The 27,423-nt window shown below is 37.7% G+C and overlaps 1 protein-coding gene across 3 annotated transcripts; it reads left to right on the top strand.

Annotated features, from left to right (window-relative positions):
• Nucleotides 1–1,377: 1,377 nt before the first annotated feature.
• SLC35A1 (solute carrier family 35 member A1) lies at nt 1,378–27,087 on the top strand. 3 transcript variants are annotated; one of them, XM_061207009.1, is made up of 8 exons: nt 1,378–1,533; nt 5,646–5,823; nt 15,899–16,058; nt 16,250–16,402; nt 21,424–21,490; nt 23,533–23,709; nt 24,164–24,298; nt 26,261–27,087. In XM_061207009.1, the coding sequence occupies exons 1-8, from the start codon at nt 1,518–1,520 to the stop codon at nt 26,386–26,388; spliced, it is 1,014 nt and encodes a 337-aa protein (XP_061062992.1). In that variant the 5' UTR covers nt 1,378–1,517; the 3' UTR covers nt 26,389–27,087. The 3 variants fall into 3 exon arrangements, with proteins under 3 accessions (XP_061062992.1, XP_061062994.1, XP_061062993.1); XM_061207011.1 differs by lacking the exon at nt 1,378–1,533 and adding an exon at nt 12,630–12,818 and having other exon boundaries at nt 5,779–5,823; XM_061207010.1 differs by lacking the exons at nt 1,378–1,533; nt 5,646–5,823 and adding exons at nt 6,856–6,962; nt 12,630–12,818.
• Nucleotides 27,088–27,423: the final 336 nt, after the last annotated feature.

Here is a 27,423-nt window from a genome sequence, read left to right as displayed (position 1 = left end):
CTGACTATATAAACTGTGATCTCCTTCTGTGAGCCCCTTCTGATATTAATGTGATGCTAATAAGGAATGCAAAATATTCCAATAATGTTAATAGACTATATATATATATCTATATCTATGTATATAATGATAAGACAATGGTATATAACATTGACCGCCCAAACCTTTAAAAAATCATTTTGGAGAAAGATCATGCCACAGAAGGTGTAGGCTGCTGGGCATCTCAGAATCTTGTACTCACGTTCCTGTAAGAACTGAGGTACTTACATAGTATTTTTAATCAATCCACATATCTTGATGACCATTCATTTTGCCAGTGAATTATTTCTAACATCGCTTATGCTAATTAATATGCTTCAGTGAACGTGGAGATCATAGCAGTTGAAGTAAATGCCTGTTGATATGTCTAATGTTTTCGAAGCCCTTTCGTTGTGCGAAGATCGTGCAGTTAGCATGTCTGGCTAGGTAAATATAATCAATGATAATGCTGACGATGAGGACACAGGCACAAGACTTCTGAACAATATGTAATATAAACTATACAGTAAGTCCCCTACATACGAACGAGGTCTGTTCTAAGAACATGTTTGTAAGTCCAATTTGTTCGTAAGTCCAACAAAGTTAGCCCAGGTACCCAACTAACATAATCAGCTACAGAGTACTGTAATAGGTTTATAATACTTTTCACACAAATAATACATAAAAACAAACAAAAAATAAAACATTCGAAACCTTATAGTACAGTATCTTGAAAAGTACAGTAGTACAGTACAACAGCTGGCATATAGGCGCTGGCATCGAGTGAACAGGCAAGAAGAGTTACTGACTGGAGGAGGGAGAAGGTGTGGGAGATGGTAGAGCTGAAGGATCGTCAGCAATAGGAGAGGGAGGGCAAGCTGCAATTCCACTCACGCCTGACGTTAATGGAATGCACGTTTGCATCTTTGAAAGTTCGCCACCTGAAGGTTGGTATATAGGGGACTTAACTGTAAGTTTAAATAAGAGGTAACAAAGGAGTTTAATGAAGGAGGAAGTTACAGAAGTTGCCAACGCTGTTGAAAGTAGTCTCTGTTTACGAGTTCTTGGAGGTGCTACAACAGCTTTGCCAGGCACGAATCCCTAAGTCTAAGCCCAATTCCTACTTGCCGCCCAGTCACCTGGTGAGGACTACAGCTCCCAGAAGGCAACGCTCCGCTCCCTTGGTTCCGGCTTCCTTAGCCGGCCGGGAGTTGTAGTTTACAAGAGAGCGACTTGGAACCGAGTTTTACGCACTCGTCAACATAGACTGGGCGGAACAGGCCTCTCCTCCATCCGGATCCTCCCGTTTTCCGCAGCCTTCCGATTCGTCAGCCTAATCTTTGTGCTTGGCTGGGCGGGAATCCGTGGCTGGTCGGCCGGCGAGGCGCTCTAGGCCGAGCGGCTTTCGTCTCTATGACCCCAGGAGGCGGTCCCCGGTGTCCTGCGCAGCACGCGCGAAGGGGGTGCGCGTCAGTTCCGCGCGGTGCTGTCGGGGAACTATGGCTGCCCTGAGAGGTGAGGCCGGGGGCTGCCGGGACTGGGGACTGGGGACCCCGCGGGGGGCGGTGGCGAGCGAGCGTCAGCGCTGGTCTGCACCTGTCGGCGGCCCGCCATCCTCCGCGCCCGCGGGGCTCTGGGGCCCAGGGGCCAGGCCGGGGCGTCGGACAGCAGGAGTTTGTGTTGAGCCGCTCCCGGGCTTGAGCGCGCGCCGCCGCCGCTCGGGGCAGTGCGGGGCAGCCAGCCTCGCACTGCAGCTGCCTTCCTCGCGGCGGACTCCGCGCTGGACAGTTCGGCAGCCCAAAACTGCGCCTGCCTCGACGAGCTGGCAGTGGGTGGGAACCGAATTCAGACAGGCCCGGGCTGCGGCGGACCTGGCGAGGGGCCGGGGCGCAGGTGCGGGGCTGGAGACGCATCACCCAGCGGGAGGCAGGACCGGTCTCTGTCCCGGCCGGGGTCACCGCGGCTGCGGTCTCCGCTGCGCCTCCTGCCCTAGGATGCTCAGAGGCATAAGGGCATGCTCCGGGTGCAGAGCCTAAGCAGCGACTGGCCAACGTAACAGCCACTAAAAACATCATTGGGGCATTAAAATAGCATTGCAACCGTAACGAGGTGGAGAAAGCAGTCGTTAACAGAGTTACTCCCAAGTAGAATGTTGTATGTTGTTAGAAGGAATACTTTGATGTTTTGCTGGAGGGGTGGGGCGAGATCCACCCCCCCGCCCCCTTCCCCAGGGATAGCACATTAGAGTAATACTGTTTGATGACTAATTGCCATTTCATGAGGGTGAGTCTGATTAACTCCGCAGCACTTTTGCTTTGCTGAGTCCGGTAAGTAAGTAAGGACCAGAGCTGCATTTCTGAATGGTAGAGCAGTAGCTAGGAGAGGTTGGGCAACACCCGGATTCTTTCTCCACCCATCTTTCGTAGAGCTCTTGGCTTTACCTCTGAATTAAACGTTGAACAAATATTTAAAGAACAGCTTTTTGCATGGGTGCCAAATTATTTTCCTGGTTGAAGAGGCCACGTTTATCATTCAGGCCCTGCTCAGTGGGTATTGTCTGTAGTTGCATATGCTTCTCTTACTTGCATCTCAAATAAGCCCAACCTTAAGAGTCTTTTTGTAGCAACACAGAAAGTAAAGGGAAAAAAGTAGAATTGTTTTGATAACTGACATAAAATAGGGATAGCGAGATTAATGGTGAAGGCAACTTCAGAATTACATAAATCGAATCATTATCTGAAATAGTTGCCACAGTTTGCAGATTTAGGCTTATTGCCAATACATATTTGCTGTGCCTGGGTCATGTTATAAATCTTATATGCCCACTAGAAATGTGTAATACAAAATTGCAGTTTCCTGAGCTTCCTGATATTCACAAAGGATTTATTTATCTGGGACTTACTGAATTTCCAAGTTCTCAGGTGTTACAAATAATGTCTCCTCTAAAATATAGTAAAATATAACTGAGCAAAAGATTTAACTCCAGACTGTAAATTTCGTTTGGGGGGCATTTTCCACACAAAAACAGATACTGCGTGGGAGCTAATGGGAACTTTGTGAGAAGGAGAAAACAGTGCTGATGTGCCAGTGGGCCCACTCAACAGTGCAGTTGAGTTGTGGACTTTTTTTTTTTTCCCGTGGCGGAGCCTCTGGGCATGTGGGGTGGAACCCACGCCCCCTGCAGTGGAAGCCCGAAGTCTTAACCACTGGCCCACCTGGGAAGTCCCGGTATGGACTTTTGATATTATCCTGAAAAAAATTGAAATTGCTAATAATTGAACTTTCATATTGGAGAATTAATGACTGGAGTGAAGAAGATATTTTGATCTAATGGTAAGCTGAAATTAGAGAAGATAATGCTTAAAAAAGCATTAAGTATTTTTTAAAAGTGTATTATATGTTTTAAAAGTGGTATTCTATACCAAAGCCCTATATGTTATACAAATATCTAAACTTATTTGCTTACGCTTCTATTTCCATCACTAGTTATTTTCAAGAATATCATCTATATTCCCATTAATCACGATGCTAAGAGGTGTACTTTCAAAGTGTTAAACATTCACTATGTTGTTTTGGAATCAGGAAACTATATAAGAGCTAAAATAAAGTAGTTTTTAGTTTGGCAATCCTAACCTCTTTTATTTATGAAAGTATTGATAATCTAGGACATGGGCTGGTAAACTTTTTCTGTTAACAGCTGATGGTCTCGGTTTAACTACTCACCCTGCTGTTGCCGGGCAAAAAAAGTAGCCATAGATAGTTCAAAAACAAATGAGCGTAGCTGTGTTCCAGTAAAACTTTTTTTATGGACACTGAATCTGAATGTCATATAATTTTCACGCATCCCAAAAGATTAACGAAAAACTTTTTTCCAGCTGTTTAAAAACGTAAAACTATTCTCAGCTTGCAGGTCATATAAAAATGAGAGGAAATGTAGGTTGCTCATCCCCAATCAAGAAGATGGGAAATGCTTTCTCCTGTACTGCTGTTTATTTTTTAAGTCTTACATTTCCTCCTGTGTAGGAAAGTTTTAGAGCAAGCAAAGTATTATAGTAATCTCCTTCAATCCCTTTTACATTAACATTGCTTTTTGGGTCCTCGGATCTATTGGAAAGAAAGTTTAGTCAGAGAAGTTCTATTTCTTCTATTCTACCATATTACTTTTTAGTTAAGACCTAATGTAATTTTAAAAATCTGCCTGAAATTTACAAATAATTCTTTAATTCACCCAGGGAAAAATATTTATATTGAAGAATCTGTTTCCAAGTGAGTTTCTACCGTACCATATAATTTATTTGAAACTCCTATTTTATTTTCCTGTGCAAGTCATCTTTGAATTGTGGTTAGGCTTCCAAAGTGGTGAACAAAAGTGTACTTAGGTGTAATGTAGTTACAGTAGCAGCCCAGAGTTACCCCCTGTCCCTCTGGTTCTTAACACAGGTTGTCAAAGTATGGCCCATTGGTCAAACCCAGCCTATCACTTGTTTTTGTATGGCCTATCAGCTAAGAATGGTTTTTACAGGTGAATGTTTGAAATTAATCTGATGGAACCCTAACTTTGAAGACCAATGAAGCAAAATATTACTCACCCACCCCATAGAATTCCCTTCTTCTCAATACTGTAAATCATTGTACTCAATTATTATTATATTTTGAATTTGTCCAATTAAATATAAATTAAATGTGAAAGTATATTTTCTCTCTTGTCACCTAAGTACCTACATGATATCCTTGATTTTGCCTTGTGGCCTAAAAAACCTAAAATATTTACTCTTGGCCCTTCACAGAAAAAAATTTGCTGATCCCTGTTTAACATGTGCCTGAAGATTTGAAAGAAGGTTACAGATAGCTGGGGATGAGAGAGGTGTGAAGTGGGTAAAGAAAGTAGATATAGTTTGAGCATTAGGTGATGGTAGTCTCAGAGCAGGGCTGGGAGTACGGAAGGAGCCCTGGTACCCCGGTGCTTGTGGTTTTATTGAAGGTGTGGGACCGGCCCTGGCACCTGAGTGATGGCTGCTGCTCAGATATACTTGCAAGAAGTTCTTAAATTGAGTGTTCATAAGTTGTGTATATTTTCTGGATTTCAAGTTTTACAGAACTTCATTCTTAATACTCTTTTTTATGGTGTTATGAATTATCTTTCTTATAATGCTATGAAATGAGAGGCTGGATGTAATTTGTTTTTTATTATGATGAAGTTCTATATTATTTTATCACTCCGTTATTCCTTTTGTTCTCTTTCTGCTGTCTCGCTATTTAGAACATACATTGCAGTAATCGTTTTCATCCTGCTTTCGTGTTTTGCTTTCACAAGTATGAATTATAAAGATATATAAAGTACGTGATTTATAACATCCTAAACTAGAGTTAGTTATGCCACATAACCTTGCACTTAAGCCCTCCCCAGGAACAAAATCTATGCCTAACCAGTTGATATTTAAAGTCAGCTGTGTTTTGTGTGTGTATGTTTGTTTCTGTTCATGTAGTTGGAAAATATTGTTTTGAAATAAATTTTTAAACGTATTTTGTGCTTGAAATTGGAAAGCATTTTGAGGTATAACACTGCTTAACTTTTATATACATAATATTGTCTACTAAATAATATCTTTGTTGCACGTATTTTCCAGAAAATGTCCATTTGTTATTCAAGTTATACTGCTTGGCGGTGATGACCCTGGTGGCTGCAACTTATACCATAGCTTTAAGATACACAAGGACATCAGACAAAGAACTCTACTTTTCAACCACAGCCGTGTGTATCACAGAAGTTATAAAGTTATTGCTAAGTGTGGGAATTTTAGCTAAGTGAGTATAAATACTTTTTAGTGTGTTAAGTTATTAATTTTTTACTCAGTTATGTTCTTTATCAGAAGATTCAAGCTACATCTTCGTATGTTTGATTGCTTTAGAGCAGTCTTCCTCAACTCAGGACAGTTTTGCTCCCTTGGAGATATTATTTTGGTTGACCCAACTTGGGGGATGCTACTGGCATCAAGTAGGTGGAGGCCAAGGGTGCTGATAAACATCCTACAATGTCCCGTCCTCCAGGACAGCACTCCGTAACAAAGAATTATCCAACCCCACATGTTAGTAGTGCCAAAGTTGAAGAACTCCACCCTAAAGCAGGGGTTAGCAAACTGTGGCCCATTGGCCAAATCCAGTTTGCTGCTTATTTTTGTTGCAACAGAGACAGTATGGCTCACACAGCCTAGACTATTTACAATTTGGTTCTTACAGGAAACGTTTGCTGACTTGCTGTTGTAGAGGAATATAATGATAATAATAGTTAACATTTCTTGAGTGTTTCCTGTATTGTTAGGCACTGTGCTAAGTGCTTTTCATTAGTTATCTCATTTAATCTTTATATATATTTTTAGGTTAAGTACTATAATTACTCCTATTTTATCTATACAGCATCTGAGGTTCCTCCTTGTTATACTGTTACTATGTGGCAGCCCTGGGTTTTGTATCAGTAACATCCTATGAAAATCATTTTAGCCAAGTAAGAGAGGGTTAAGAATAGGGGCTTTGGAGTGAGACAGACCTAATTTTAGTCCTAGACTCATTGGGATTATGACTTTCCACATATTACTTAACTTCTCTGAGCTTTAGTTTCTTCATTTCTTCTTCTTTTTTTTAAAGTTCATGTTAATAAGTCTTCAGTCCTGCCCATAAGCCCAATAGTTTTATGCTTGTCTGTTTTCATTTCCCGCATTATATTATTCATAGACTGGAATACTTTAAGTCTGATAAAAATCAGATGACTTTCTCACCACCAATAAAGAAATATATGCAGTGAGTTTATGGGGCTGAAAAGGGAAATTCTAGACACTGAGTCTATAAAACTAGGGGTCGGAGTCCATTCAAGACAGAGGAAAACAGCCATAGTCTGTGGATGAGAGAAAAACAGCAACAAGAGACAACAGAAAATGAAACAAGAGGAGGTGAGCTTTGGGTTATGTTGTATAGTTTCTTAATTGGAGAAAATAGGGCTGTGAGAATTAAATAAAATCTGGTAGGAAATTACTTGGGGAATGATTTTTGAGATGGGGACCCATCTGGGTCATGTGGGTGGGTGAATTCATCTAGGTTTCAAGATTTGGGCTGGTGGGAGTGGGAAGTAGTGAGGAATAGCATGTGTGTAGGTTTAAATTACATTTAAACACTTTAAAATTTCATTTAACAAATATTTATTAAGTGATTTCTGTGTGACAGTTTTATAATGGGTGCTCGATATACAGGTATGAATGAAATAGATATGGTTTCTGCTTGCTTGGAACTTAGGTTCAGTGGAAGAGACAGAAAATGAACTAGTAAACACACACATTATTACAAATAATCATCTGAAAAAAATACTCTAAAAAATACTCTAAAAAATACTCTAATACTCTATTAGAGTACTCTAAATACTCTAAAAATGGCTTGGGGAAGGAAGAAAGAACAGAAAAATAACTTGAGACTTGATGGTGGAAAGCTTTAATAGAAAATGTGTGTTTAAAATTTATCTTGTAGGCAGAGATACTGTGGCAGCCTAACTTGTTAGGTTGCAAGTAGGGTAAAACCTCAGACCTTTCACAGCTTTTTACTTAACAAGATCCATTTTTAAGGAAATTTGGCTTCCACTATTCTGCATAATGTCAGGTAAAGGAGAGGCCTTATTGTACCTTTAAAACTTTAAAAGGCAGTGTTCCAAAGGAAAAAATCTCTGTTTGAAGCTCTAGAACAACATCCATATAACAATTTAAGCGTTAATAAATGAGTAAAATCTTAGGGCTTAACTTCTTTTAAAACAAAAATGGCGATATTGGAAAAAGGGGAATAGGGGAACACATTTCTTCTCCTTATTCCCCAGCTTCCTTAGGGAGAAAAAATTATGACCCAGGAATGAAATAGGGCTGTCAAGCATGAAATCAGCTATTTTAAACTGTAAGATCAAATCATGGTTTTGTTGTTTCGTAACTGTTAAGACTTTTTAAAAACCAATGTGCAGAAAAGCAATGAGGCCTTTGGTTTAACTCAGCAGTTGGGCTAGTTTCCTGCCAGCCCGCCTGCATGACTTTTTGTTTTATTTTGATGCTTTTTCAGCTTTGCATTGCTTGCTATTCTTAAGTTATTCAGTGTTATGGATATGGTCATTTGTAGTTTGTTTTGTGGAAACGTTTTTGGAAATTATATCAAAATATTAATAAAAGCAGAAAAGTTTCCAAGAGTTCACCAGACAAGTCCCAATAATGGTGTTGAAATAGCAACAGTGTGGAAAACTAAATACTGTACTTCATCATCATGATCATCACCAGTAATCAGTTACTGTGTATGTCACCAGCATAGTGTAGAGGCTTGTATGACCATTTACCTGCAGAGTACACAAGACCAGGGACAATCAGGACAAAGTAAAGTATTATGACACAGAGTTTTGGTGGCTGGCATTTGACACTACATGGCTAACAAGAATTGGCTGTGAAGAAGAATCATTTAAAACACACCGAGTTTCCAAGTGGAAAAAGCACTGGAAAATCATAAAGCATGAAAGAAGTGAAATGCATTTGAAATTACTGGATTTTAAAGCAAATGTAATTTTTATGGAGAAACATGTTGGCAAATTATCATGTCCTTATTCAAAACACATTGGTAGAATGAAATACCTGCTACTCATAACAAGAAAATATTTTATTTCTTGGAGCAAAGGGATTACTCTTAAGAGGGCATCTGTGAAAAATGTTAATCTCTTGGAATGGTAAAAGAGTGATAGAGAAAGGAGAATTATTTTACCCTATGGGGTCACAGGTTGATAGCTACGGAATGAAATGAAAGGATATCGTGATGGCATCTTCAGCTTCTTCAGCAATATGTCATGAGACAATTGTTAATGAAACTAAAGCATAGCTGTGTGGGAAACATACCCAGTGAAAATGTTGAGGGCTTCCTCTCTGAGGAAGTTACATTTAAACCCAGACCTGAAGATTGAGTGGAAGTTGGGCAAGAGAAGAGCAGAGAGAAGGCAAAGAGAACAGTGTGTTTGAAGAACAACAAATCAGTGTGTCTGGAGTGCTGTGAGAAGAGAGTGGTGCTAAGATGAAGCAGGAGAGGTCGGCAGGGTATCAAGAGTAATCCTATGGGCCTGTAAAGGATTTTGGATTTTATCTCAAGTGCACTGAAAATCACTGAATGGTTTAAATCAGGGACTAACATGGCGACCCATATTACTTTGAGTTACTTTGTTGATTCCTTTGAGGAGAATGGATTGGAAGGGTATTAAGAGTTGGAAGTAAGGGAGCTTATTAGAGCCCAGGGATTGTGGCCATGATGACAGCGCAGGTGATGAAGGTAATGGATTTGAGTTATGTTCTAGAAGTAGAATCTATAGGACTTGGTGATGGGTTTGGTGACTGTTGATTCTTACTATCTCAGTAGTTACCACAGACACTGAATTACTGAATACTGAACTTTTGCTCCTAGAGGAAATACAGGGATAGGTTCCTGTGAGCCTCTGGTCAGGATTAGAAGGCAAGTTCCCTGATTTCTAATTTTCAAATTATAAGTATTTTAGAACAAAATAATTGAGCAGTTTTGTGATTAGCTAGGGCAAAGATAAGCATTTAGTAGCATTGTTAGACATTTCAGTAATTGCAATAATTTTATTTTTTGTTTTTTCTCTTAAGTTTTTATTTCCAAATGTTAAATTTTACCATATTCTTGATTGCTATGTATTTGTGTGGGTGTATATTGTTTTTATGTTTTGAGAGCAAGTTTTACACAAGATGCCCCTTTGTCCCTAAATTCTTCAGTGCATATTTTCTAAAAACAAGGACATTCTCTTACATAATAACAGAATATAAAAATTGAGACATTAGTATTGATACAATACTGTTATCTAATTCACAGACCGTAGATAATTTTGTTGCCCACTGATGTCCTTTAACAGTAAAATAATCACACTTTACAGTAGTGTTATATCTCTAGCTGCCTTTAATCTGAGACAGTTCCTCCATCTTTTTTTCTTGTCTTTGACATTGTTGAAGAGCATAGTCCATTTACTTTGTAGAATGTCCCACAGTTTATGTTTATTGATTGCTTTCTTATGATTAAATTTAGGGTTTTGGTCAGGAATATCACGGAAATGATGTGTCCTTCTCAGTGCAGTGTATCACGAAGCACATAATATCCATCTGCCCCATTACTGGTGATTTAACTTTGATTCCTTGATTAAGGTAGTGCCTGCCAGGTCTCTCCAGATAAAGTTACCAATTTTCTCTTTGTAACTATTAAGTATCTTGTGGAGAGAATCTTTGAAACTAGGTATATATCCTCTTTCTCATCATTTTTATTGTCCTTTGATGTTGCCAAATGGTAATTTCCCAGTTCCATCATTCCCTATGCATTTATTGGTTGGCATTCTACTCTAAGAAACTTTCCCTTCTCTCCCTCTTCCTCTCTCTCCCCCCGCACCTGTCCTTCTCCCTCTCAGTGTAGATTCATGGATTATTTTATTATATTGGCTGGAATCCATTATTATCATTTATTTTGATGCTCAAATTGTCCCAGATTTGGACAGTGGGATCATCTTCAAGCTTCCTCCTGTTTCTTATCTTTTCTTTTTCACTTACATATTTTCATCAGTCTTTGAGCAGTTTCTTTTTAGCATAGCAAGATGTTCAAAGCTTATCTTATACTTTCCCTGCCCCAATCCCAAAATCATACATTTCTTTAAGAAGCCTTGTTCCTTTTTTCCCAAAATGGTATTTAGAAACCAGAATCTAGACATGAGGTGTGCACACTGCTACTGGGGGTATCATAACTTCTGGGCCCTTTCAGTAGACAGAGCTAGGTAACATGTATGTGTATACATACCTGTCTGTTTCTCTGTTTCTGTATATATATGTGTTTGTGTATACAACTATAAGTTATATATTGTTTGATACCTGCAATTCTGATCCAGTACCACAGAGTTCATTACAACTGCTCCCTTTTCCGTATTCCCTTTTCCAATGGTGGTGTGTTTGACTTCCGTTATCCTCAAGATATTTACTTATTTGCTCAGTCCTAGAATACATAATAAGTAGATTCAGAACTTCTAAGATACAGCTGTGAAAAAGCAAACCTACTAACTAAAGTTCAGTATTTGTATGTAGTTTTTTTTTGCCTTTAGTTTTAGAGCATATAGTAAAAAGACTGTGTTTTATAATACTTCGGTTAGTTCTCTTTTTCTCCTTCAGTGTAATTTTGGTATTCATTAAAAAAACTGACAGGGTTGTTTTTTCTTATTTTGGTTTCTGTTTGTAATTAATTTGGAGTTTTCCGCCATCCTTGTTGCTTTTACTTACAATTTCCAGTAATCTTTGGAATATGAAATTATACTTGTTTCAATCAAAAGTTAATTTAGAACTGCAAGAAAAAAAGGGGAGTGTGGGGAAGAATTAATGAATGGCTACTTTGATAAATAAGGTTTAAGGTTTATACGGTCTGATTGGGGAGTTTTGGTTACATGCATTGTGTGTGCATACAGTTTACACTGCTTTGCTTTTTAACTTCTTTTTCACTTAAATGTTTTATCTTAGAGATGGTTCCATGTCTGTACATAGAAATCTGTCTCATTCTTTTTAAGAGCTGTGTGGTATTCCACTATATGGATGTATCACATACATCAGTTTCTATTGATGGGCATTTGCGTGTGTCCAGTCTTCTGCTACTACAAAACGAAGACATAATAATTATCTTTTTATATACACTGCTGTGCACATGTATAATTACATCAGACCACTTTTATATCGAAAAGGAAATTAATAAATCCTATTTTTGGGGAGGGGAGCAGCTTAGCAGTTGGATGTTGCAAAAGCTTTATATGTGAGTAAAGTTATTTTTTAAGTATTTGACTAAGTTACCAATTTCTAAGTTATAATTCCAGTTGAAACATCAAACAGTACAACATTTAAAAATATTTTAGTTTTTCATAAAATAATTACTATAACAATTCACAGGAAAATTGCTAGTTAGCTGTATGCTTTACTAAACCCTGTCATAGCTATTAAAATTGACACTTTTGATTTAAGTCTGTCATTTGTGATGTGAAAAGGAAATGAAAACACTGCATGTTGTCTTAGAACAAAGTCAACTTTTTATTGTTTGCTATCCACCACAGCCTGTAAAGACTAAAGAAACCTAGAAGGAGGTGTAAATGTACATACATTTTGGGTGTGTTTAGTAATAAACCAAATGCATCTTAAATCTTTGTACTACTTATCCAGATAAGACTGGAGAAAATTATTTTACTATTTCATAGTATTATCTAGAATAATGAATGAAGCTGTCAGATACTTATGTCATAGATTATCCAGCCCTATTCTGTTTTTCTTGCTGAGTTTACATTTTGATTGCCTCTTTGTACTCAATGCTATAAGGGTTTTAGGGTCATGGGGAGGAAGTAAAAGTCATGTACCTCATATGATGGGTATTTTTGTCCTCAAATGACCTCATTATTGGTTTTTATACCTAGCTCCCCAAAATCTTTTATGTGAGTTAATTTTAATTAACTTTGCAGATGATAAATTTGTAAGGGAAATTTAAATTTCTTAAGCTCATGAGTAACTTCTGCTGTATTATTCCATTTTGCACAGTGCCTTGGTAACCTAGCCAAGGATTTTAGGCCTCCTAGTAGTTCTCCTCAGATCAGGAGCTGGAAGAATGAGGCCTACTTTTGACCGAACATAGATCAGAAAGAATTGGTTTCAGCTGGTTATAGGAAATATGGGGGGGCAGCAGCGGAATCTCTCTGCAATCAACATGGAGCTTCAGCATTCCTTGAGGTAACAGGTTGTACATGGATCCTATTCCAGTGATAAAAATCAAACAGTAAATTTAATGGGACAGACTATATCTAAAAAAATTAGTGTATGCTTTTTGATTATACACATGCTTTCTCATCTCACAATGTCATTTATATAATTAAATTCAATAAATTTGTTTTTAACAAAAGGTACTCATTAAAGTGCTTGGGATTTGATTTCCAGAAAGAGCAGGAAAATGGAAGAAAAAGTGGTCTTTGGTTTTTATGTTTTTTTAGTATTCAGAGGACACTATTCAAGGCTGTAGTATATTTAGAATTGATCATTTATCTTTGTCTACTTAATGGTAAAACAAAAGGATAGATGATTACTAGTGTTTTCTGGAAGATATATTGCTATTATTTTTTTTAACTTTAGTGAGTAAAACTGTAAGTTTTAGAGCTGTATTCTTATTAAATATATTAAATTAAGCAAGATTTAATCTAATACCGAAATAATTTATTTCCTCCTTTAAAACTTTCTGTGTGGTAACATTCCCCTATATTCTTTCTTATACCTCCTAAATCTCTTTATTCTACTTTCTAATATCATTAATTATTTTGAGCTTTTGTTTTCTTTTACAAGTTCTTTTAGCATTCTCTGTTATTTTTTGTAACTTATTTCAAAATATCTTGTTATAATTATATAATATTGATATAATTCTAAGGTACCATGGTGAAGCTTGAGCCTTCCAGTAGTTAGCATTCTGGTATACCTTGGCTTCTCTAATATCTGCATTAGAGAAGGAAGCAGAAAAAGATAGTAAAGTCTTCCCGGCAGTGGAGAAGTAATAGTTCCTAAGTATCCAATAAAAAGGATATAGCCAGAAGAGCCAAAGACCTGAAGGTTAATCTGGACACACCGTACTCTACTGGTTTTTCATGTTGAAGGAAAGGAGTACTCAAATTGGCTGGTGATGTCTCACAGGCCCTTCATTTGATGTGAAAGCTGAAAAGTGTGGGAGAAAAGGTAAGAGAAAAGTGACAGGGAGAAAAGGGACCACATTAGCCTTGATTATTGGTACAGGCATGGTGGTTAATAGAAGAAGCTGTTAGATCCTTAAGCAGCCTGTATTCTAGCAGAGCAAAGAGAGCCAGTGATAAAGAGATCAACTCTGTTCTCTGGATAGGCAGAAATTCATTTGATACCATTGAGGGTTTAGAGTATCTCTAAGGAGTGGAGGTAAGATGGCATTGCCCATAGCTAGGGATTAGGGAAGGGATAAGTGGCTACTAAACTAGAGCTTGAGGAATCGTATGTGGGAGATAAATGGACATGGAAGGAGGTGGACTGTGAAAGATGGGTACAAACAGGTACCTCTCAGTAGTTCTTTAGGGAGCCACTCTGAAGATATATTAGTATAGAAGTCAGCATTTTGGAAGGGCATTAAGTAATGATACAGTAAAAGCAGTGTCCTGTACTTCACACAGCCTGTAAGATTTACGTCTCTGCCATCATATGTTTCCTAGTGAGCATTAGGACAATAAAGAAAATGTTCAATTATATCACCTTGTTAAGATGGTTCTTTGAGTTGGACCTCTGTGATTCTTCTTTTTAATTTTAATCTTTTTTCTCTTCAATTTTATAATTGAGGGAAAACTTTGAGAAATTTATTCTTTATACTCTTTTAAGAGGTGGAGAATTATATAGAACATCTTAGATTTGTGTTAAAAAAAAGAATGGTAAATTCTTCACCATTGGTTTAAAGGGCCAGGTTGGTTTAAAGGGCCAGCCTTCAGCTATCTAGAGAACTACAGTGCAGACTTTCCCAGTAATCTTCTGGTATTCTCTCCCTCTTCTGCATGGAGCGTATAGTCTCCCTCCAGGCTGTGTGCATTACTTTTCAGCATGTAGCTTTGGCAGCAAAGTAAGGTCTGTAACTAAGAAGGGCATCTTTTGTTTCTGTGGCCTAGGCCAAATTTCCTGTCTTAATAATTTTCTTGGGGGCTGGAGTGTTCTACAGTGGATAGGCATAGGTAGTTAATTAGACATTATGGACTTTTTGCTCCTCCTCAGAACTTGGGTAATTATTTTTGCACTATTCAAATATGAACATATCCAATTAGTGACTGTTGATTCTATTGTTAACCCAAAATATAGAGGCTCATTGTGAGTTGAAATAGCTCGATCTTCCCAACAAAGTATTATGGTCCTTTTAAGGATCTTGTGAGGGGCAGTTAGGAGCCTTTTGATGTAGTACTTTTTTTTGGTGTTAATGCTTATAAAAGTGTTCTTTGATGTGTATTTTCAGGAAATAAATGAGCTGATTTACAACAGGGGGAAATATGAGCCAGATTAGCTAGTTCCTCCTGAGGAAAAATAAGAATACTTAAGAGCATGCATCAATCAATATGCAGTCAAGTAGTAAGCTTTATGTATGTTACAGGTACAGTTTACCTTACTGATATTAGTAAATTACTCAGATTTCCTGCAAAATTATACAGATACGTACTTGAATTTTATGAGAATATGCTTATTTAAAGATTTATTGTCTACCATATTGCACAAACACGGAAGTAATTTACAAATAATATTGACCTGCATCACTCAATTCCTATCCCAAGTAACTTCTGTAACTACTAACGCTTTTTTCTTTTGTTTGCAATTTAAATCTATTGTAATTTTAAAAATTAAAAAAATGTATATGCAACCTGGTTAATCTAAAACATAATCTGGGTGAACTTGATGCAATGGCAGTTAAAGTGGCAGGGATTAAATTAATTTTTTATAGGTAATATCGGCAATTCTGGTTTCCTGTTACTCTCATTGTTTAATATACTCAAAAGCCCCTGAAACTTTGACCAGAGGATGAGGATGGTAAACCTAATTGTCATATTTTCCCAAATAAAGATTGTAGTTGTTTTTCTTTTATGGGGATGCATTGCTGGTTTGCTTCTTTTAATAAATCTAAAATTAGTTAAAAATTCTAGAAATAAGTTTGCTGAATTATATCAGTGAACTTAACACAATGTAGTTATCCTATGTGTGACAGTATCTAATAGAAAGGATGATCTTTCATGTTCTTCCTCATCCCTTCTCACTTCCCCTTTTTGTTTTCAAAGAGAAACTGGTAATCTGGGTAGATTCAAGGCCTCTTTAAGAGAAAATGTCTTGGGGAGCCCCAAGGAACTGATGAAGTTGAGCGTGCCTTCCTTAGTGTACGCTGTGCAGAACAACATGGCTTTCCTGGCTCTTAGCAATCTGGATGCAGCAGTGTACCAGGTGGGTGAGGTAGATGATAATGGCAGGCGCAAAATCTTAAAAAATGTTTTCATGGTGAAAAGATTTTTTACTAACCCTTTATCAAACTATAGAATATTTTTCTCTACAGTTCTGTTAATGATATCAGAAATAATATATTTGTGTCAGAGTCTAATGTTAACCGAGCTGATGAGTTCATTGTTTGTTGGTAGGTGACGTACCAGTTGAAGATTCCTTGTACTGCTCTATGTACTGTTTTAATGTTAAACAGGACGCTCAGCAGGTTACAGTGGATTTCAGTTTTTATGCTGTGTGGAGGAGTCGTCCTCGTACAGTGGAGACCAGCCCAGGCCACGGGAGTCGTGGTAAGAAGCTAAGTGCTTACTGTAGCTGAACGGGAACTTTCCAAAGACCTGAGCACTCCACACAGTCACACTGAAAAGGAGGGAGCATGATTCATAACCTCTGCCATATAGATATGCCTTTTTCCCCTTAGGATGATGTCATTGTTAAGGAAGAGTAATACCTCCGGGCTTCCTTTTTGAGAAGGAAGAATGTGCGTAAACCATGTTAGAGACGGGTGGTGTCTTAAACTCCATATAATGCACCTCCTTCGTTTCATGGATAACAGAACTGAAGTCCAAAGAGGTGAAGTAACATACCCACAGTTGCACAGTTAACAGCTAACCTATAACTCAGTTGTGCCAACTTCCACACAGTGGCTATGTTCACAACTTCTAGGCCTCTTTTAGACATTTTCTCAGAAATACTGGGCAAAGTTTTCCCCATCTAATTTTCATGTTCTCCCGCAACTCACAAAATTTTTTATCATTTTGCACACACATCCACTGTCAGCAGTAGGGCTTACAGAAGAGTAGTGTTTTCCCCAATAACTGGTAACTACAATAGGGCAAAAAGCGCCTTTACTTCTAACTTTTAGTTCAAGAGTTAAATGTTAAGGTACATACCTGATTTTTTTTTTTTTTTTTTAATATATTGTATGCTTTAATTGGTTATTTTCCCAAAGAGAAGTAGGAAGTGGAACTATAGTGAAGGGCCTGAAGGTCAGGAGCTTCTCTCTGCAACTGCACACTCTTCTTTAACTCTTAGCAGATGAAAGACCATGGTTCTCTTAGGAGTATAAGGCAGCTGGGGATGTACGCAGAGCTTGTGAAAGTAGAAAGCTCTTTTTTAGGTAGTTACTTTCTGGCCTGGTGGAAGAATTTTTTTCCCCAGAAAGTGAGTTTTAAATTAATATGTATTGTCTTTACATGATGTTTAAACGTGCTCATATTCTCGGTGACATTTCAAAACACTGATCAACTGTGCACTGCACGTATAACTCAGATGTAGAACTGTAAAGAATTTGTTTGGGAAGTAAGGCAAACACTTAAAAGTTAAATATGAACTTCCAGTAACACCCTACACCTTTAGAAAAGGGTCACCTCACCTAGGTAATATGTGTGAAAAGCTTAGTAAGCTAAAGCAGAGTATTCTACTTTTGGAGCACTCTAGAAAGTTCTTTCATATTTTAAACAGAATGTAGCTCCCTGTAACTGCCTCTCATTGTTCCTTGTTCTTGTCAGAGTAACTGAAATCCCTGCTAACTCCGTACGAGGAGCCTTTGAATGTTTGAGAACAGTGTCGCACCTCCACCCTCCGTGTCTTTTCTCCTCCCCCACGGAGACAACCTTGTTGTTTCTTTCTATAATATGGCTTCTGGAGACTTTATGATTCGTATTTCTTTTCTAGGTGCATTTATCCGTTCTTTTTCCTCAGTGTGTCCTAAAAGTTCACTCTGTCTCCAGATAATGACTGAGTGGTGTGAGGGGTAGTTCGCTAATTACCTCCTTTGTTCCGAATACCAGAGACTTGTTAAATCAGCATAAGGTTATATTAGGTTTTTTTTTGGCTGGAGGAGGCTATCCATTATATAACTGATTATACAACCACATGTAGCTGTTTCACACAAATAGTTTGTCTCAGATGTGTTTTGTGCCGCGGGCTTCTTCTAAACCAAAATGCAAAATGTGTTTATATTTATTAAGCCCATCTTGTTAGCTTTGGGTTATTGTTCAAGCCTTTGAGGACTTTCCAGTCCTTATGCATTATTAGCTTTTTCTTTGAATGTTATGCTTTCTACAGATTCGACACCTATGTCTTCTGGGTCTTCACTGAAAATTTTAGACAGGACAGGACCAGACTTCTGTGGCCATACCTCTGGACTCTCTTTAGCTTGACTCTTTTTCTTTTTCCTTGCTTAAGAAACATTCTCTCTCTCAGTTTTTATGGGTCAGGAATTAGAGGGTGCCTGAGCTGGCCTCTTTTAGACATTCTGGCTTGAGGTCTCTCATAAGGTTGCAGTCAAGATATCAGCTAGGGCTGCAGTCAACTGAAGACTTGCCTAGGCCTGGAGGATGTTTCTAGGACGGCTTATTCATATGCCTGGCTGGTTGATATTGGTTGTTGGTCTAGCTTGGTTTTATTCTGTTAATTAGCACTTTGCTATATGAGCACTCACTCAGCTGTGAATAGAACTACTGTTATCCTCACTACATTTCTCTGTCTTGTTCACAGAAATATTATGCAAATCTGTCAGATTTCTTGCTAAACATTATCTCTATGGAATTCCCCTCAGCACTTACACTAGGAATTCTTTCAGTAAGAAAATTTGGTAAGTCGTATTCTTATGGAAGCCACACCATTTTCTTGTGATGACCATTACACTTTTGATGGTTTCTTCAAAAGTTCTCCATGTCACCTGTTGTAGCATTTCGCTGGTATTCAGTAATAACAACAACAGCTGCAGTCACGTGTCATACTGGATACTAGCAGTGTTCTAAGCGCTTTACATACATTAACTCACTTATGCTCAGAGCCACCATACGAGGCATGTATCTTTATTTCCATTTTCTTATGAGGAAACTGATAGGCAAAGAAGGCTAGCAATGGCTCAAACTTGCTTGGACCCAGGCAGCATGGCTCCAGAGCCTATGCTCTTGGTGAGTGTACTGGGCCGCCTTACAGGTCTCAAGCTGCTGTTTATAATTTCTGTAGCTTTTCTTTCCCTCTGCCTTTTTGAAAATCAGGACAGTATTTGCCCAATTCAAATTTTCTGGCATAGCTTCTATGCCCCATTATTCTTCAGAGATACAGTGATCAGTACCTTGATTTGCTACTATTCTTGGTCAGGATACTTCTGAATTTATTTAGGTAGGTGTTCTCACAACAGCAAACCACATGTCTTGGACTTCGGTTCCCATTCATTCATTTAAAATCATTATTCACAGAGAAAATGGAAACTAGGTTTGGGTAACTCTTATTTTCTTGCTATCTAACAGTATGTCATCTAGCCGAAGAAGCATACTCTTTTCTTCCTAAACTAAACATACTTTTAAAGGCCTTCTTTAAATTTTGCAAGCCTCCACTTATACTGAGTTTTCTATGTTTTGATACTAAAACTCCTGGTTGGTTCCTCTTGGTTTTGTGTACTGTAGTTTTTTTTTTTTTTAAGTGTTCCTATAAAATGAGAATTCATTGAAGATGCCCTTAATTAGTAACACTGATTTCTTTCTTTACTGTTCATTAGAATCTCATTAAGAAACTCTTACCCTCATAACCCATCTTCCCACTAGCTATGGAATTCTAAGTTTTATTTTTTTGAATTTGATTTATTCAAGACTGGAGCTCAAGTCTCTTAACTATGCTGTGTTTGGCTATTGCTCATGCTAAAATGACATGGTTGCCATTTTCCTAGGTTTCCATCACTTCCACTTCATCACCCAGCAGTTTCTTTTTTCTTTTGGCTGCATTGGGTCTTTGCTGCGCGTGGGCTTTCTCTAAGTTGCGGCAAGCGGGGGCTACTCTTCCTTGCGATGCGCAGGCTTCTCATTGTGGTGGCTTCTCTTGTTGCGGAGCACGGGCTCTAGGCGTGTGGGCTTCAGTAGTTGTGGTGCACGGGCTTAGTTGCTCGCGGCATGTGGGATCTTCCCGGACCAGGGATCGAACCCGTGTCCCCTGCATTGGCAGGTGGATTCTTAACCACTGTGCCACCAGGGAAGTCCCACCCAGCAGTTTCTTATCAGTCAGAATTAAGTCCAGAGAAGCAGTGTCTATCACTATTTTTCCTAACTGTAGAGATTAAACCGGCAGAAAAGCAACCAAGAATTTGTCAGACACTGTCTTTAGTAGCTTGAGCTTCCAAGCAGTTGTTGGGATAGATGAAATCTCACACCGTTATCTTTTCTCCTCTCTATGCTGGCCTTGTAGTTTCTAGTAGGAAAGCATCCATGTTTATCAGTTGTAGTCTATAGTAGTGGATCTCAAACTTTAGTTTACATCAGACTCAACGGGAAGGTTAAACAGATTGCTGGGCCCCATCCCCATAGTTTATGATTCAGTAGGTCTGGGGAGGGGCCTGTCAATTTTCATTTCTCCCAAGTTCCCAGGTGATGCTGCTGCTGTTGGTTCAGGGACCATACTTTGAGAACCATTAGTCCATAATATCTTCTATTTCTCCTTTTATCTTCATGCAGACATTTCAGACCAAGCTTTCTCTCTCAGGTACTTAACATCAAGTAATACTCTCCTTCTCTCAGGCTTATTTATTTTGAACAAGGTATGTGCTTGTCATATTACAGACACGTGTCTCAACCCTTTAGTTTCAGTGTTACCACTGAGATAACATTTATCTCTGAGGAAAGACTGATGAAAGCTCCTGATGGTTAGTTTAGGGAAGAGGAAATAAAGTTGAAACAATAGGTTGGGGGCCCATATACCTGCATCTGTTAGCAAAGTATTATGATTATATATATGTGTCCATCTCTCCCATCCATGAACTATTTAAGAATCAAAGCTGTGTATCATCTTCATCTTTATTCATTTAGAATATAAAACAGTATATCTGGTACATAGATGGCATGCTATTAATATTTGATAAAAATTCAGTGAAGTAGGAAATCTTACATGTCATTACTCCATCCTGTAGGTGATAGGGAATAAATTAAACAAGTCAAACTGCTACCATTTCCATGCTTGATACTGTAAGAGCTTGAGTTATGGTGGTGGCAGAAGTTAAAATGAAGAGGCGGGCTGACTGCACAGTTCTGTGCTTGGGTGCCCATTGTTATTAGGAAGTAGGCACACGTTATATCAAGCGTTTACTCTGGCTATAATTTGAGGGATAGGTTTTTAACTTAAGTACTTTGGCTTATCTCTGGGATGGCCTTTTGTTTGGTCCTATCTTATTCTATAGAATAGCCATGTCTGATATGGCACATACTCTCAGCAGAACTATGAACAGATTTTTGTATTCATTTGTTTGTTCTGTTGGATGAATTGTATTTATTAGCCACTAAAAATAACTTTTAAAACATTACTATTGCAGGTGGAACAGAATCCATTATTAGGGTTTGGTGCTATAGCTGTTGCTGTATTGTGCTCAGGATTTGCAGGTAAGTCATAAAAGCATCATTTTATTCTGCTGTTAAATTTTTTAAAAAACATCAGACTTTAAATAGGGATTGACTTTATCTTGCTTTATCAAACTAACAATTTTATTCCTATTAAAGCTTATCTTCTTACTTAATAGCTATATAGTTTTATGTCAGCTGTTTTTCCAGTAAGCATGTGGTAGTGTTTAACTCAATTTAGACCTCAGTCCTTATTCATCTTTGCAGTTATCTAAGAATGTATTTCTGTCATCCTTGACTATCCCCGGTCCAGCCAAGAACCCCAAAATAAATTAAAAAATGGAGGAAGTTAGCCATCAGAAAGCTCAAGTACCTCTTTCTGTTTTCCTGGCACTATCCTCAGGTTCGATTCTGCTGCTTTAGGTTGTTAGTTACTAGCTCAGTATCTGTATTTCCCTGGTAACCTCAAGTTCTTCCTCTGCTTCAACAGATTAGGAATTATGGAGTAGGGAGGAAAGGGGGGGTGATACCTAAGAAAACCTAATACCCAGAAGTAACAGCCAAAAGGGGAGGGAAGAATCAAAATCACTAATGTCAAATAAATGTGGAAGTCTGGACTCATATATGTAGGGACAGGCTATCCTTCACTGAATCAAGAAGAGACAAAGTATGAATGTTAAGTGCAATGTAAGAAATGTTTTAGAAATAGTTCCAACAGAGAAGAAACTGAAAGTAAAGAGTATATTAGTTATAGCCATACATCTTTATTATTTATCTTTTTTGTGCTATTTCAATAGTACTCTTTATTTTTGACTAGGAAAGTATTTTTCACTTCTGTATCTAGTCATTTGATAAGAGGGGAAAATCTAAATTTAGGAATATACTTAATGATAGCATCATGCTAAACTTTTATTCTTAGGAAACAACAAATTAGAAACAAAAATTGGGTTACCCCCCAAATAATATACTATTTGATTTTTAGCACTGTTTTGAACAGTAGAATGTTTGTGTCCAACAGTCTATTTACCATAAGGTGTGTGTTCTTAATACACAGTTGAGGAAATGGTACGTGGTTTACTATCCCCCTATGCTTGGAGTAACTGAGAACTGAATAGTTAAATGGTTTTCCAATAGTTAAATGGTTTTCCCAGATAGGAAAATCAAAAGTAGAAATAGGAATAGCTATTATATGTTTGTTCCATTCTCTGGTTCTTTCCAACATAGGTTCATCAAAAACAATCTTGGTTTTCATTTCAATTTTTAGTTGATTAGTACTTCAGTGGCAATTCCTAAGTCTCTAATTAACACAGTGTTTATAACAAAAATCTTTAATGTCCTTGCTAAACATGCATTCATTTTAAGTACAAAACTTACAGCAGTGCTATGTGATTTTGGGGGTGGGGTGGGGACTCATGTGTGCTTTTGGAGCACCTAAAAAAGCGTCGGATCCTCACCCACAGAAAAATGCACATAGACACAAAACATATCTAGTTAGGGAGTTCACGGTCCTTCTGACATTGTGGGTGAACTTGGCCTGTGGACCCCTGCTTTAAAGGAAAATGGCTTCACTCAGCAAGTTCTATTTAAATTTTATTTTGGTTGTGTCACTCTCAGAAAAAATCCTAAGTGGTGATTATATAGGTTATTTTGCAAAGTTGGGAGTATTCATACTAGGCAGATATTATAGGGGTATGTTTAAGATAATTGACTCTAATAGTATAGTGTTCCAGCTGACCAAAGCAAGTCTTTTAGTGGCATTAATAAAGAGCTTTTGTGATCTATCTCACTGCTATAATAAAGGCGGAAACTATTAATAGTAATATGAGTCTCCTGTTAAATGTGGGTTAGAAAGCTCCCTCTTGGTTATTAATTCTAGATGCTCTGTAAAAATACAAATTGGTAATGTTCGGTATGCCATGCGTCACAACCAACATCATAAATCTGCATTTAATTAATGTAAAATGTGTCTGTTCCGCAAATCATATACTTTATATTATCATATTTTTGGGTTATTATTCTAAATAAAGACATTTTAGATTAATTTCTAATAATATCTATTTCATATTTGCATGCTTTTCTTTCAGGAGTGTATTTTGAAAAAGTTTTAAAGAGTTCAGACACTTCCCTTTGGGTGAGAAACATTCAAATGTATCTATCAGGGATTGTTGTGACATTAGTTGGCGTCTACTTGTCAGATGGAGCTGAAATTAAAGAAAAAGGATTTTTCTATGGTTACACATATTATGTCTGGCTTGTCATCTGTAAGTATCCAGGAATTAAAGGTTCTGGGTAGATTCCCCCCCCCTTTTTTTCCTCAAGTTAGATGTCCAGTTTAAGCCTTTATAGCATTTTGAAATTGTTCCTTTGATACTGTGAATACCAGTTTGAAAATGTAATTTTGGTTTTATTGATTTACTTTTGTGGCCAAGCTATCCCAAAGCAATTTTGCCTTCACAATCAAAAGTATCTAATGTGTTAGCAATAAATGTGTACAGTTTAGCAGTAGACTACATAGCCCTTTGGGCATCTGAAAAACAATGCTGTTTTGTAGGAACTATGACTCCTAGTACAAAATCTCTCAGATGGCTGCCTCTAAGGAAAATAGTATTTTCCTAGGTAAATTAGTATGGCATCTCGGGGGGTGAAAACTGCCTCACCATCATAGAATGTTTCATTTATTTGAGTGTTAAGATTTTCTTTCTTTCTGTATGCGAGTTCTTGCTAGTGTTGGAGGCCTCTACACTTCTGTTGTGGTCAAGTACACAGACAACATCATGAAAGGCTTTTCTGCAGCAGCAGCCATTGTCCTTTCTACCATTGCTTCAGTGATGCTGTTTGGATTACAGATAAGTATGTCTTAGTTTGTACTGTAAGTTTTTAACATGGAAGAGCTTCTCACTTCCTTGGTTCATTTCATCTTTCATTAAATATGGCAGTTGCTTGTAGAGTTTACATAAATTCCTAGTTTTGTTACAATTTATCCTACAGGCGCAGCAGTTCATAGTTGTGTGGAATGTGGGTCCGCAGTACTTAGGTTGTTTAAATGGTTCTAGAGCTGAAAGTGAGCGGGCTACTCAGTAGAAAGAGTGTTTCTGCAGACAAGGCCTCCCTGATTAATTTCCACAGTGGAATTAGAGTAAACTTGGCTTTTTATTCTGAGGTAAGAACAGAGAACTTCTTTCATTTCCCCCTTAGTTTGTACCTTCCTGTTTTAGACTTGGGTATAAACTGGTTTTGAAACTACAATCCAAATCTAAATTTTCTCTTTAATAAAGCTATTTGTTTCATTTAATATGTAATTAATACAAAATTCATTACTATAGCTGGCATTCTAGGACCTCCTTTATGCTGGTCCTTCTAATATAATTTTCCCTAGCCATATCCACCATTAGTTGGCTTCTGAATTATTTAAGCAGTGATATTGACTTAACATTTCCTGGTGCTTTTATGCTGTGATAATTTTCTTTACTGATCAATTATACCATAAACTAATACATGAGAAAAATCTGTCAAATATCAACATTCAGTAAAAGAAACAGATCTGGCCTATATTTACATTTCATTTTAAAATTGACTTGTTATAAATGCAAATAGAAGAATACCAACCTTGTAGAAATCTTAGAAAAAAATTTGATAGTCTGGTTCAAATCTTGCTTGTACCATTTATTAGCTGTAAAACCTTGGGGAAGTTACTTAACCCATGTCTCAGTTTCTTTGTCTGTAAAATGGGAATGATAATATCACCTATCTCGTAGGGTTGTTTTAGGCAAAGTGCTTAGAACAGTGCCTGGCACATAGTAGGTAGGTATTCTGTATAAAGCCAACTACTTACCATTTCAGTAACATATTTCTAGGCCCCCCTTCTGATGTTTTTCTTACCTGATTTGTGTGAACTTTCACTTGTAGCTCTGATCCATCCTTATGCTCAACAAATCCTATGCCTGTGCTCCTAAAGAATATTTGGAAACAGTATAAATGCTTTTTGGTCAGTGTTCTGTCTTACTGATGGTCAAGGAAATTAATTAGAATGTCTTAGCAATCTTAGTTTCCTATTTAGATTTAATTTACCCTCGTCCCTTTTTGGAAGGCAAAGCTAGTCTTTTCTAGTTGGGGATGAACTGAAAGTCACAGCTCCATGTTGTTTCTCTGCGTGACATTTTTAAAGCTATTAAGACTGTGCCATTGTACTCCACATAGAATATGGTTTAGTTTTGACATAAGGATTTATTTATATGATGCCTACTTGTCAAGTTTGGGCAAGTTGTAATTCAGTTGTGTCCAGATTTTCAGGATTAACATGAAAAAGAAAAAAGATGTTAGCAGAAAATGGAATTTTACTCATTAAATCACCACCTCATCTCCTATTCAGAAATCTTCAGTGGTTTGAATCATTGGTCACCTAACTCTTTTTGAATTTTGCTCAACTGCCTTTTACTCTAAACTTTCACAGGTTTCTAGAATCAGGGAAAATCCATATTCCACTGCGTTTTCTTTCAGTCAGCATAGAGGGATGTTAGTAAGTTCTTTGTCAGTGGTCCAGGACAGTCATACTTGCGTTCTTGGAAAGTATGTAGTCAGTGATTGTCACTCCCTTGATTTCACTACTTTTTTGGTGAGTGGGGTGGGGGTGGAGCTAGAATTGATGACCTTTCTAAACCTTACCATCATCATATAGAACACTTAAATTTATTTTCCATGCAATCTGATAGTGTAAACCCACAATTGAAAGTCTTCAAAATTTTAAACTAATCATTGTTACATAGTTTTAAGGACACAAATACAGATTCTTTTTTTTTTTTTTTTTCTTTTCAGCACTCACCTTTGCTCTGGGTACTCTTCTTGTATGTGTTTCTATATATCTCTATGGATTACCCAGACAAGACACGACATCCATCCAACAAGGAGAACCAACTTCAAAAGAGAGAGTCGGTGGTGTGTGATTTTAGCCTCAAAAGAGATTCCTACTAAGACTAAACCATTTGCATTAAACTGGAGCCTTAAGTCAATCCCAGAAGGTAGCTTAAAAAAATGAACAAAAACTGTCGCATAAGCATTAAGAAGAAAGCTATGTAAGTGTATTGCTACAAAGATTTAATGTGGCCTGTTTGTTTGGAATCAACCTGTTTTGTTTTAGAATGAAGGATTTTTATTATTGTATATATAATGTACATATAAAGTATGGAGATGATGTGGTATTAGAAAAAAATCATGCAAGGCTACAATATTTAATTAACAAGGTTTGGGATTATGTTAAGGGTTAAAGTGCCAAAGCCATTTCTGTACTAACTGTTCTCTTGTGCAGGTACCAGGGGAGAAGGGTGACCCGTCCTTATTCTCCAATGCATGTACAGTATTTGGTCCCAGCAGCAGTAAAGACCTAGCTCTTTTCTTACAAAAGAGAGGCAAAAACAAGACAGGCTAGTTCAGAAACAAACTGGATATATAACTTCTCAAACTGAATCTATTTCATAACTCAGACAATGATTTCTGGATGGTGACTGAGTACTCCTTTAAAGTGCTGTATTTGTGCCATTCATTGTCTGGATTCACATTTCTTTGCTCTTAGATGATATAATTTTCTTCAAAAGATATTTCTAATGTCACTTTTGTACTTTTTTTTATGAAGTATGTTTAACTGTTGAGCTCAATAATTTGTGAAATTTCAGTGTTTTTTAAAAAAAATTTCTATAATGTTATGGGAAAATTCAGCAATAAAAATTTATTTATATGAAACCTGTTTGATCACTATTTGTATTGTAGATATGACCATTAAGATAATGCAAAAACGGGCTTCCCTGGTGGCTCAGTGGCTAAGAATCTGCCTGCCAGTGCAGGGGACACGGGTTCAAGCCCTGGTCCGGGAAGATCCCACATGCCGCGGAGCAGCTAAGCCCATGCGCCACAACAACTACTGAGCCTGCGCTCTAGAGCCCACGACCCACAACTGCTGAGCCCGCATGCCACAACTACTGAAG

Source organism: Eubalaena glacialis, chromosome 12, assembly GCF_028564815.1.
Source record: "Eubalaena glacialis isolate mEubGla1 chromosome 12, mEubGla1.1.hap2.+ XY, whole genome shotgun sequence".
NCBI lineage: Eukaryota > Metazoa > Chordata > Mammalia > Artiodactyla > Balaenidae > Eubalaena > Eubalaena glacialis.
Note: the sequence above shows the minus strand (reverse complement) of the source record. Positions and strands in the feature narration are given on the sequence as shown.

Excerpts from the sequence above, each read along its gene's own strand:
- SLC35A1 (XM_061207009.1), top strand. Across the intron at positions 21,491-23,532 it reads ATTGTGCTCAGGATTTGCAG|GAGTGTATTTTGAAAAAGTT; the intron begins GTAAGTCATAAA and ends CTTTTCTTTCAG. Across the intron at positions 23,710-24,163 it reads TTATGTCTGGCTTGTCATCT|TTCTTGCTAGTGTTGGAGGC; the intron begins GTAAGTATCCAG and ends TCTGTATGCGAG.